This window comes from Phacochoerus africanus, chromosome 11, assembly GCF_016906955.1.
Source record: "Phacochoerus africanus isolate WHEZ1 chromosome 11, ROS_Pafr_v1, whole genome shotgun sequence".
Lineage (NCBI taxonomy): Eukaryota > Metazoa > Chordata > Mammalia > Artiodactyla > Suidae > Phacochoerus > Phacochoerus africanus.
The window spans coordinates 60,348,446-60,360,983 of NC_062554.1; the positions used below are offsets into that span (position 1 = coordinate 60,348,446).

The following is a 12,538-nucleotide window of genomic DNA, read 5'->3' on the forward strand; positions in this document are numbered from 1 at the left end:
CTTAACGTTTTATAAGTTAGTAGTGGGAGTTCCCACTGTGGGGCAGGAGAAACAAACCTGACTAGTATCCATGAAGATGTGGATTGGATCCCTGGCCTCACTCAGTGGGTTAAGGATCTGGCGTTTCTGTGAGCTGTGGTGTAGGTCGTAGACACAGCTCAGATCTGACATTGCTGTGGCTGTGGTATAGGCCAGCAGCTATGGCTTTGATTCGACCCCTAGCCTGGGAACCTCCATATGCTGTGGGTGTGGCCCCCAAAAGACCAAAAAAACAAACAAAAAAATTGATGGAATTTGAAGGAGAAATGCACGAATTAGCAATTATACCTGAACAACCCCAGCAACCAACTTGGCTTTCACAGAACAGAGATTTCCCCAAAGGCAGAATACATATTCTGTTTAAGTGCAAATACAAGACTCACAAAATCAGACTTTGCACTGGGCCATTAAAACAAAAACAAAAACAACCTCAGTAATTTTAAAGTATTGTAATCAACAAAGTATGTGTTCTGATCTCAACATAAAATAGCAAGCAATGACAAGATTTCAGGAAAGTGCTCAAATATTTGGAAATTAAAATACACTTCAGAGGCATAAGAAGAAATCACAAGAAAAATCAGAAAACTGCTTTAGCCTGAATAATAATGAACAGATCATCAAAATCTGTGGGGACATGGAGTTTCCATCGTGGCCCAGTGGTTAACAAACCTGACTACCATCCATGAGGACACAGGTTCAATCCCTGGCCTCACTAAGTGGGTTAAGGATCTGGCATTGCCATGAGCTGTGATGTAGGTCACAGAGACATGGCTCAGTTCCCCTGTATTGCTGCGGCTCTAGTGTAGGCTGGCACCTACAGCTCCGATTCAACTCCTAGCCTGGGAACCTCCATATGCTGCTGGTTCAGCCCTAAAAGACAAAAAGACAAAAAAAAAACAAAAACAAAAACAAAAAAATCTGTGGGGATGCAGATAAAGCAGAACATAGAGGAAAATTTATACACTATATATGTTCTTTACATGTGAGAACAAAGATCTAAGCATTTACCAAAAGAAGTTACAAAAGTTAGAATAAGAACAGACAAAACCCTAAATAAGGCAATAAAAAAGACCAAAAATCACTGAAATAGAAAATGGACGCACAATAGAGTATAATCAATCACAGCAAAAGTGAGTTCTTTAAAATGACTAAGTCATCAACAAACTCTAATGAAGAGGGAAAAAATGCAAATTACCAACATCAGGTATGAAAGAGGACCTATCACTACAGATTCTATAAACAAAAAATTTCCTTCAACCAAAACTCCAGGTATAGATAGCTTCTCTAGCAAATTCTGCCAAACATTTAAGAAGAAAAATAACCAATTCTTCACAAACTTCCAAGATACAGAAGAGGCAAGAACTCTACCCAACTCATTCTCAAGAGACTAGTACTGCCCTGAAATCCAAACCAGACAAACGCATCAAAAAAAAAAAAAAAAAAATCCCTTATCAATATAGATGCAAAAATCTTCCAGATTACCTGACTGAATCTGGCAACATAAAAAGCATTAAACACTATAATCAAGGGCATGCAAAACTGGTTTAATATAGGAACATCAATCAATGAATATACTATACTACTAGAATGAAGAAAAAAACCAATGATCACCACACAGATGAAGAAAAGCAACAACAAAATCTAATAACCATTCACAGTAAATACCCAAAAAACTAGGAATAACAACCTGATCAAGGCCATCCTCAAAACACCCTCTGCGGGCATCAAACTTAACGGCCAAAGACTCAAAGCTTTCCTCCTGAGATACAGGAGAAGACAAGATGTTCACCTCCCCACTTGTACTCAACAGTGGACTGGGGGTCCCAACCAAAGCGACTAGGCAAGAAAAAGAAACAAAAGGCACCCAGACTGGAAAGGAAGAAGGAAAGTTATGTCTATTCACAGATGACATAATCTTATATACAGAAAATCCTACTGGAACCAGAAAATGAATTCAGTAAAGTAGAGGATACAAAATTAACAATCAAAAACCATAGCCAAGACATGGAAACAACCTAAATGCCCATCGACAGAGAAATGGATAAAGAAGATGAAGTACATGTATACAATGGAATATTACTCAGCCATAAAAAAGAATGAAATAATGCCATTTGCAGCAATATGGATGGACCTAGAGACTAACATATTAAATGAAGTCAGAAAGAGAAAAACAAATAACATATGATATCGTTCATATGTGGAATCTAAAATATGACACAAGGAGTTCCCGTTGTGGCTCAGCAGGTTAAGAACCTAACTAGTAGTCATGGGGATACGAGTTGATCTCTAGCCTTGCTCAGCATAAGGATCCGGTGTTACCACGAGCTGTGGCACAGGTCACAGATGCAGCTCGGATCCCATGTGGCTGTGGCATAGGCCAGGAGCTGCAACTCTGACTCAACTCCTAGCCTGGGAACTTCCATATGCTGCAGGTGTGGCCCTTTAAAAAAAAAAGCAAAAAATAAATAAAATAAGACACAAATGGGAGGTCCCACTGTGAGACAGTGGGTTAAGAATCCCAACTGCAGCAGTTTGGTCACTGTGAAGGTGCAGGTTTGATCCCCAGCCCAGTGCAACAAGTTAAAGGATCCAGTGCTGTCACAGCTGCAGCAGAGGTCACATTCAAGGCTCAGATTCAACCCCTGGCCTGGGAACTTCCATATACCACAGGTGTGGCCTTAAAAAAATAAACTAGGACACAAATGAACCTATCTAAGAACCAGAAACAGATTCACAGATACAGGGAATAGACTTGTGGTTGTGGTAGAAGGTATAGAAGGGGGAGGATTGGGAGTTTGGGGTTAGCAGATGTAAACTAATATGTATAGAATGGAGTGCCCTCTCCTTCCTCTGCACCCTACCCCCACTGCCCTAGGGACTCTGTCAGGGCTCCCACCTAATGGCTGCCCATGAAGGAAGTGAGGCAGCGTCGCAGACAGACTCCTCCCCTGTGCTTCCTTTGTCAACATTATTAGCTATCTTCACACTTTCTGGGTAAGAACTGTCCCACCTACTGTCCACACCCATATGGGGCAGACAACAGTGGACAACCCCCTTACCCCCTGGCACTTTTCTCAGCCTGGACAGGGAGTCAGAAGGCAGGGCAACATCAGAATGGTACACTGGGCAGGGTGGGTGGGAGTGGGGTTCCTGGAGCTCAGAAACATCCCCTTCCAGCCTTACCCCTCTTGGACTGTTTGTTTTCGGTTACAGACCCAGCATAACAATAGCAGAAAACACATTTACAAAAAAACAGGAGACATTCGTAACATGCCCTGTTGTGTCACAGATTCACTGTCATCAAGCCTTAAAACAACTCCATTTCAGCAGTGAGGAAACAATAGTGTAAGAGTTCAAGACAATGTAGACAAATTAAAAAGAAGCCTGTCCTATCATACCAAACACACATACCTGGTACTTCCAGCAGCAGAAAATAAAGCGCAGCAGCATGAAGGCCAAATTTCCGCTGCTTCACATTGACATTTTTCTTATGGACTTTCTGAACAAAGTGATAGAACACAGCCATCAGCGCCTTGTGGGAAATGTTGTTCTCTGCAAAGAAGGTCCAAATGCTCTGGAGGAGGGGTAAACGATAAGAGCCAATAATGAGAGAAATGGAAAATGTATTACCTGATTTTTCTAAGTACTTAGCGTTTTATAAAAAAGAAGGAATAAACCATCTGGCTCCTAATTATAAATGTTTGCCATCTTGAAGTGAGCTAAAACAGAAAATTAGAAATATACTGTTCAAAATTACAAAGATAAGCAATTACAGAAGGAACTTTAATTAAACTTTCAAAAAATTTTTGGGTAAGTCTGAAGCATACAGGTTTCTGAAATTACTATACCTAAAAGCTACACTAAGACTTTGGGGCCATTCTTTATTAGTGATGACTCAGACAAGTTACCCCTCCATCTATGTTAAATGTACCCAAATTCATTTATCACTCAAACTACTAACTGAAATTAGAAATTAGAGCAACTTACTCAAATCTATGGGCAATGGGAGCTGAAAAGGAAAGGCCTGAAAGTTTCTCCCTCAACGGATTTCAGAAGCAGCCTAGGTACACAAGAAAATAAACCCTAGAGCATAAACCACAATTTTATTAGTTATTATTATTATTTATTTATTTATTTATTTTTGCCATGGCATACAAATGGGCTTAATATGGGATCTCAGTTCCCAGACCAGAGTTTTCACCCCAGGCCCACAGCAGTGAAAGTGCCAAATCCTAACCACTAGACCACCAGGGAACTCCCAAATTTCATTAACTTTGTCACAATTCCATGCTTTCTCTTATTAAAGATGTGAAAAGTAAATAGGTTATTTCTCTAACCAAACGTAACAGGAACTAAATATGGTTTATTCTGGGCTACCTTAAAAAAGCATAAGCCCACAACAGTTCAAAAAATCAGACCTTGTACATCCTGCTTCCCTGAAAAGAAAGACAGGGAAAACCCTCCTCTCTGATTCACCATGAAACTTCCAGAATAAATGTTATATCCTCATTCCCAACACCACTTCAGCTCCACTCCACTCACCTCCAACTGTGACCCCGGAGAACTCAGTCACCTCTGCAGCATTTCACACCTGATAAAGGCTAAGCTCACAAAACTCCATTAACTCTACCTCAAAAAATGTCCCTAGTTTTCAGCCCTCCTTCCCAATTTCCACAACCATAACTCGAGACCATGCTATAACACTCATTAAAAAAAAAAAAAAAAAAAAAGATGTGCAAAATACAGGTGCCTGTTGAACAACATGGGGTGGAGCTGAAGGTCCTTGTGTAACTTATGGTCTGCTCCCTGCATATAAACCTCCTCCACATCCATGTTTCTTCATGTGAGTTCTTCACAGACACAATCAACTGGGGTCATGCAATCCTGCAGCTACTATTGAAAAAAGTCTACACCTAAGTGGACTCATGAAGTTTAAACATGTTGTTCAAGGCATAACATACTCAGGGAGCTCAGTGTGTGTACAGTGCTTCCCACTTCAGTCCCTCTTCGGTCAAAAACACTTGCCTCAAACGGATCTCTTCATGTTCCTTTGTCGACGGCTCATTAGAAGCTCTTCCTCTGAGAGCTGGATGTGAAGACTGAGCAAGTTAACAGGCGTACACTACTTAGATCTGAGTCTTGCAAACAACGAAGACCCTGTGACACTCTAGAACCCCACAGCGCACCCTGCTTACAGCTCAGTTCCATGTGCCCTTGCCCTGCCCCCATCCCATCAGTCTCACTGCAGGTCCCCACTACAGTGACCCTTCCGTGGGATGCCCTAGGACCCTTGTTACTGCAGTCAACATTCTCCCCATTTGTGTTCTCCCAGCTAGCTACTTTCTTTCTGGGACCTTTCCAATCTCACCAGGCTCCCTCATCTTCTGTGAGATGGCATTGAACATGTCCTAGAGCAGTTTTTACAAAACAGACTCCGGTGGCCCAGTGCTTCTCCACACCTGCAGACATGGTTGCTGGACATGCGCATAAACGAGTTTTGGTTTTTGGCCAGTGTAAAGCGAGTAAGTGCTCCAAAAGCCAGTGCTCAATTCTACCCCCCCTCCCCCCAGGTGTGAGGTTACCATCATATTATCTTCCAAGGTACTTCATGTGCTACTCAGTGTTAAGCTTATGAATGTTTCACTGGATGATTTAAGCTTTGAACGGCTATGTGAAAGTTTTAACTGAAACATTTTTTTGTTAATTTAAAATTTTCATAGACACTTATTAATTAAAAAAAGTCAAAAACCACATGTTCATCTCAACAGATGCAGAAAAAGCATGTGACAAAGTCCAACATCCTTTCATGATAAAAACTCTTGCCAAAGTGGGTATAGAGGAAACATACCTTAGCATAATAAAAGCCATTTATGACTAACCCACAGCAAATATAATACTCAATGGAGAAAAGCTGAAAGCCTTCCCACTAAAATCTGGAATAAGACAAGGATGCCCACTCTCACCACTCTTATTCAACATAGTACTGGAAGTCCTAGCCACAGCAATCAGACAAACAAAAGAAATAAAAGTATCCAAATTGGAAAAGAGGTAAAACTGTCACTGTATGCAGATGACATGCTACTATATATATAGAAAACCCTAAGGAGACAACCTAAAAACTACTAAAACTGATCAACAAATTCAGCAAAGTAGCAGAATATAGGATTAACATTCAGAAATCAGTCACATTTCTGTATACTAACGATAAAATATTAGAAAAGAAATACAAAAATACCTTTTAAAATTGCACCCCAAAAAATCAAATAACTGGGAATAAACCTGATCAAGGAGGTGAAAACCTTATATGCTGAGAACTATAAAACATTCATCAAGGAAATTAAAGAGGATTCAAAGAAATGGAAAAATATTCCATGCTCCTGGGTTGGAAAAGTTAATATTGTAAAAATGGCCATACTACCCAAAGCAATCTACAGATTCAATGCAATCCCTATCAAATTACCCATGACATTTTTCACAGAATTAGAACAAACCATCCAAAAATTTATATGGAACTACAAAAGACCCAGAATTGCCAAAGCAATCCTGAGGAACAAAAACCAAGCAGAAGGCATCACTCTCCCAGACTTCAGACAATATTATAAAGCCACAGTCACCAAGACAGTGTGGTACTGATACCAAAACAGACAGACGGACAAATGGAACAGAATAGACAACTCAGAAATAAACCCAGACACCTACCAGTCAATTAATTTTTGACAAAGGAGGCAAGAACATAAAATGGGGAAAAGACAGTATTTTCAGAAAGTACTGCTGGGAAACCTGGACAGCTGCATGTAAATCAATGAAACTGGAACACACTCTCACACCATGGACAAAAATAAACTCAAAATGGCTTAAAGACTTAAACATAAGACAAGACACCATCAAACTCCTAGAAGAGAACATAGGCAAAACATTCTCTGATATCAACCTTACAGGTCAGTCTCCCAAGGCAAGAGAAATAAAAGCAAAAATAAACCAATGGGACCTAGTGAAACTGACAAGCTTTTGCTCAGCAAAGGAAACCATTAAAAAAAAAGAAAAAAAAAAGACAACTTTCAGAATGGGAGAAAATAGTGTCAAACGATGCAACTGACAAGGGCTTAATCTCTAAAATATGCAAACAACTTACACAGCTCAGCAGCAAAAAAGCCAACAACCCAATTGAAAAATGGGCAAAATACCTGAATAGACATTTCTCCAAGGAAGATATACAGATGGCCAACAAGCACTTGAAAAAATGCTCAACATCACTGATTATTAGAGAAACACAAATCAAAACTACTATGAGGTACCACCTCACACCAGTCAGAATGGCCATCACTAATAAGTCCACAAATAACAAATGTTGGAGAGGGTGGGGAGAAAAGGGAACCCTCCTGCACAGTTGGTGGGAATGTAAATTGGTACAACCACTATGGAAAACAGTATGGAGGTACCTTAGAAAACTATATATAGAACTACCGTATGACCCAGCAATCCTACTCTTGGGCATATATCCAGACAAAACTTTCCTTGAAAAAGACACATGCACCCACATGTTCACTGCAGCACTATTCATGATAGGCAAGACATGGAAACAACCTAAATATCCACTGACAGATGAGTGGATTAAAAAGATGTGGTACATATTATACACAATGGACTACTACTCAGCCATAAAAAAGAACAAAATAATGCTATTTGCAGCAACATGAATGGAACTAGAGACTCTCATACTAATGAAGTCAGAAAGAGAAAGACAAATATCATATGATATCACTTATATGTGGAATCTAATATATGGCACAAAGGAACCTTTCCACAGAAAAGAAAACCATGGACATGGAGAACAGACTGGTGGTTGCCAAGGGGGAGGGGGAGGGAGTGGGATGGACTGGGAATTTGGGGTTAATAGATGCAAACTATTGCTTTTGAGATCCTGCTGTATAGCACTGGGAACTATATCTAGTGACTTATGATGGAGCATGATAATGTGAGAAAAAGGAATGTGTATGTTGTGACTGGGTTACTTTGCTGTACAGTAGAAAATTGACAGAACACTGGAAACCAGCTATAATGGAAAAAAAATCATTAATAAAAAATAAAAATAAGTAAATGTTCAGAGATGCTAATATCTCAGTATTCTTTGTTCTGCTTTCTGGCCCTTTAGTTTTTGAAAAGCAGTTAATGATCTAAACAGCAATAGGTACACTAGGTAGAACTCAATATTTAAAGGAACTCTTTTTCCGTTTGTAATTCAGCTAATCACCTCTCAGCTTAATATCCAATTTTCTTAAAGTTAAGACATGCCTGAATTGTTATTGCATTGTCCTTGGCTGTCTTACTTGTTTTTCCTCCTTGCTTTGGACTTTATTTTTTTTAATTTGCTGTTATAAAAGGTGGTCATGAGAAAGAATCAGATTAATACCTTGAACCATTGGGAGGAACATTATGAGGATATCCCAATAAATGAACATTATTTATGCCACTCTTATTGTACTCCTTATAAACTATACACTAAAAGATTAAGATTTAGATGATAATGACTTTTATCCTCCACTTTTATTTATTTATTTTTGCCATGGCATGCAATGGCTTGATGTGGGATTTCAATTCCCAGACCAGGATCTAAACCTGAGCTGCAATGTTTTAACCACTAGACCACCAGGGAACTCACTCTCTTCCACTTCTAACCACTAAATGGCTAGTTTGATTTTTAAATTTATCTTTTTTTTTTTTTTTTAAATGGCTGCACTTGCAGCATATGAAAGTTCCCAGGCTAGGGTCTGAATTGGATTTGCAGCTGCCAGCCTACACCACAGCCATGTAAGATCTGAACCACATCTGTTACTTACACCACAGCTCACCACAATGCCAGATCTTTAACCCACTGAGCAAGGCCAGGGAATCGAACCTGCAACTTCATGCATACTAGTGCGGTTTGGGAACTAGCCACAATGGGAACTCCGTTTCTTTCTTCTTTTTCTTTACCTCTGTAGCTCCATGCTCTTCAGTAGCAAAAGAGAAAAGACTATCATAGAGGTCTGTGAATGCCCTCAGTCCGGACTCTTCAATCTCCGCTTCTATGCCTGGGTCCAGAGGCTCAGTCTCCGTGAATTCCACTTCCCAAACTGCATCCACCCATTCTAGCAGGAAATGAAATTAAGTTAATAAATGTCCTATAACAAGACACCTATGAGCTTTAGACTCTAGGTACACCCAAAAAGAGAAAAATTTACTAGACACAACTCACAATTAACTGTATCATACAATTGAAGCAAATTTAGAGAGAAGCAGAAAAGGTTAAGAAAATCTTTTATTAGTCATTAACTGACAGCTGGCTATTAGGTTGGTCATCCTCTAAAATTATCAAGAAGAAAAGCACTTTTTAGATGTAACAGTTTGGGGGATGATTCATCCTTCCCAAATGTTCAATCTGGAGAAAGTTAGTAAAAGGTTGCCTTAGCTGTCCCTTTGTGAAAGTCTTATAACCAAGTTAATAAACCTAAAAGAAGTGCAGCACAAAGCGACACCTGAGGTCAATGACTGTTTACGTTGCTCTAATTATTCATTCACCCTTTCTTAATTGTTCTAACAAATACAATCATCCTCCTAAAAAAAGTTCCTTCATCTTCCCCTGCCTTTTTCTCTCATACATGCTTTTTTTTTTTTTAAAACGGCTGCACCTGTGGCATATAGACGTTCCCATGCTAGGGGATGAATCAGAGCTGCAGCTGAGAGCCTATGCCTCAGCCATACCAGATCCTTAACCCACTGGTCGAGGCCAGGGATTGAAACTGAATCCTCACAGACACTATGTCAAGTTCTTAACCTGCTAAGCCACAATAGGAACTCCCTTTAGCATTTATTTTATATGCTTTTTTTCTTTTATTTTTACAGCTGCACCTGTGGCCTATGGAAGTTCCCAGAGTGCAGCTGCAGGCCTATGCTTCATCCACAGCAACGTCAGATCCAAGCCATATCTGTGAACTTTGCCACAGTTGCAGCAACGTCACATCCTTAACTCACTGAGAGAGGCCAGGAATTGAACTGAATCCTCATGGACACTATGTCATGTTCTTAACCAGCTGAGCCACAATGGGAACTCCTATATGCATACTTGTAAACGCAAACCCATATTTCTTGAGCTCATTTCTGAGGTCAAGAACTATCAAGTCCTGCTGAGAAAAGAATAGATCTGGAGTTAGGAAATCAATATGTTCAACAAATGGCCCTATTACCACGTCTAGAATGGAAGGGTGTTAAAACAGTAGTAGAAAGGTGCAACAGTAGAGAAATAGATAGAGAATATTACTGGGGGAGAAGGAGGAACAGAGGTGGAAAGGATGACAATTCTTCAGTTGCACCCAAATGTAGGGGTTGCCAGGGAAAGAAATGCAGAAAAGTGCATTCCAGAGGGAGAGGGCCCATAACAAGACACAAAGGGTAAGAAAGTATCTGTTTAGAAACCAACTAAATAGTGACAGCACTGAGCTCACCTGTGAAGGGTGAGGTATCAGCATGTATTCAGCAGTTAGTGTAACAGAGCAGAACCCCATGGAGCCTTCTCAGTCACACACACCCCTACCCTCCCTGTGCTCCATCTGCCTTTTGTCTGTAGAAAAATATTAGTCAAAGAATAAATTTAATGAGAGAAGTGAGAAAATGCACACAGAAAGGAAAACAGTAAGCAAGATAAAATAATAATAGTTTAGCCATTCAACAAAGTCAAGGACCTTCAGGCTATCAAGGGCTATAGATAATATTCTGAGCCATGTCCTTAGAGCTATTTTGCAGATGTTGAAACCACGACAGGTGGAAGAAGTTAACTCTATGCTACCCATAAGCAGATAGATCCCAAACCAGTTGGAAGGCTAATGATGCTGATGTTTCATTACCACACAACCAACCAATTAGAAGAACATTTACCAGCTGATCACATCCCACCCCTTTACCTCACCTTGTGTTTAAAATCATTCCCCTGAAACTTCTGGGGAGCTCCGGTCTCTTAAGCACTAGGTACCTGGATTCCTTGCTTGGCCCTGCAATAAACGCTACACTTTCCTTCACACAACCCAGTGTCAGCAGATTGGCTTTACTGTGCTCAGGGCAGGGGACCCAAGTTTGGTTCGGTAACAGAAGATGCAACAGTTAGCAGGTTACAAAGTTAATCTTCACAAATGCCCTGGGAAATAAATATCTGAACCCCATTTGACACATAAACAACCCAGGTTTAGCAGGGTTAACCAGTTGGCCCGCGATGCACGGATGCTAAGTGGTGGACAAAGACACGGACCTCAAGTCTGACTCCAGAGCTCTTGCTCTGGGAAAGGATAACTGCAGGGCTGGGTAAAGGCTCTGAGTGCAAACAGAAGATGTGGTCATTACTTAGGAAGCCAAGTGGAACCACTGAAGGTTCAGACTTGGTGGGTCACGCCTGCGTTTTCAAAGTGGTCCTGGAAAGTGTACGGGGCCGGAAGTGCCAACACCCGAAAGAGGCAAGGTGCGCCCCAAGTGCATAGGCCGGCCAGATGGGGGGGGGCTTGGGCTGGACAGCAGCCCCAGGGGCAGCGGTCAAGGCCTGCGACGAGACGCCGCTGCCACCAGCGGTTGGGGGCGGGGGGAACCCACGGTCCTTCAGTGACGAGGGAGGGGCTCCCGGGGACGCCAGCCGCACCCCTGCACTCCAGTCCAGGACGTCACTCCGGCCCACCAAACCGACGCGCTGCCTAAAACCTCGGGACCTGAGAGGCTGTACGCGCAGACCGGAGGCCAGGCCAAGAAGGGAGCTCCCACGCTGCTGACCCGAGCGAGCCCTCCCCAGCACCCTCCACAGCCCCCAGGCTCCCATCGTCTCCTCACCCGGACTGAGGTCCAGCGTGCTCCAGGGCTGAAGGCTGCTCTCCAGGCCCCGCCGCGCCGCCATGACTGCCGCTCGCCTTAACTTTCAAAGCTCTCTCTGGCGCGCGCGCCCAGACATCCCCGGCGGGCTAAGGAGAACAGAACTCTTATGCACCAATCACGGCGCCCGGTCGGCTCTGTCCGTCAGCCAATCAGCAGGGTCTTCTGCTGCATGCGCAAAGCGCGAGCAGGACCGGGACGGCTGACCCAGCCGAGTCTTGAGGGTGGTGTCAAAAAGCGAGCTAAATCTAGCGCTATCCTTCTCGCTCGCTTTCCCCAAATAGGGAACACCCTGAAGCGAATCTAAGGCAGGGTACTTCCTGTTGTAATTGTCACGCTTGCCCTGACAGGCGGCATTTCGCGTGCTGTCAAAAGGCCGCGTTTACCTGTCAGACCGCAGTCGAACATCTACAAATTCGAGTATGGGTCGCGGCCTACCGTTTACCTAACTAAATAAAAGAAAAGCAGAAAAAAGCATTCAGAAAGGACCTCTTTACTTCTGAATTTTACGGGACGTCTGGTCGGAGCTCTGGAAGGAAGCCGGGGTCGCCATGTCAGCTACGGGAAAGCCGGGAGAGGGGGTGCGCATGCGCAGTGCGCGCTCCGCTGGAGGCGC

General features: G+C 42.2%; 1 protein-coding gene across 3 annotated transcripts in view; it reads right to left on the reverse strand.

Annotated features, from left to right (window-relative positions):
* NCAPD3 (non-SMC condensin II complex subunit D3) overlaps nucleotides 1-12,490 on the reverse strand; it is a 73,749-nt gene extending 61,259 nt beyond the window's left edge. For all 3 annotated transcript variants that reach the window (XM_047751852.1, XM_047751851.1, XM_047751850.1), the window contains exons 1-3: nucleotides 11,884-12,490; nucleotides 9,013-9,167; nucleotides 3,451-3,613 (exon numbers count right to left, since the gene is read on the reverse strand). In XM_047751852.1, the coding sequence (XP_047607808.1) occupies nucleotides 3,451-3,613; nucleotides 9,013-9,167; nucleotides 11,884-11,947 (382 nt within the window). In that variant the 5' untranslated portion in view covers nucleotides 11,948-12,490. The remainder of the gene's footprint in view (nucleotides 1-3,450; nucleotides 3,614-9,012; nucleotides 9,168-11,883) is intronic.
* Between the last annotated feature and the right edge of the window lie 48 nt (nucleotides 12,491-12,538).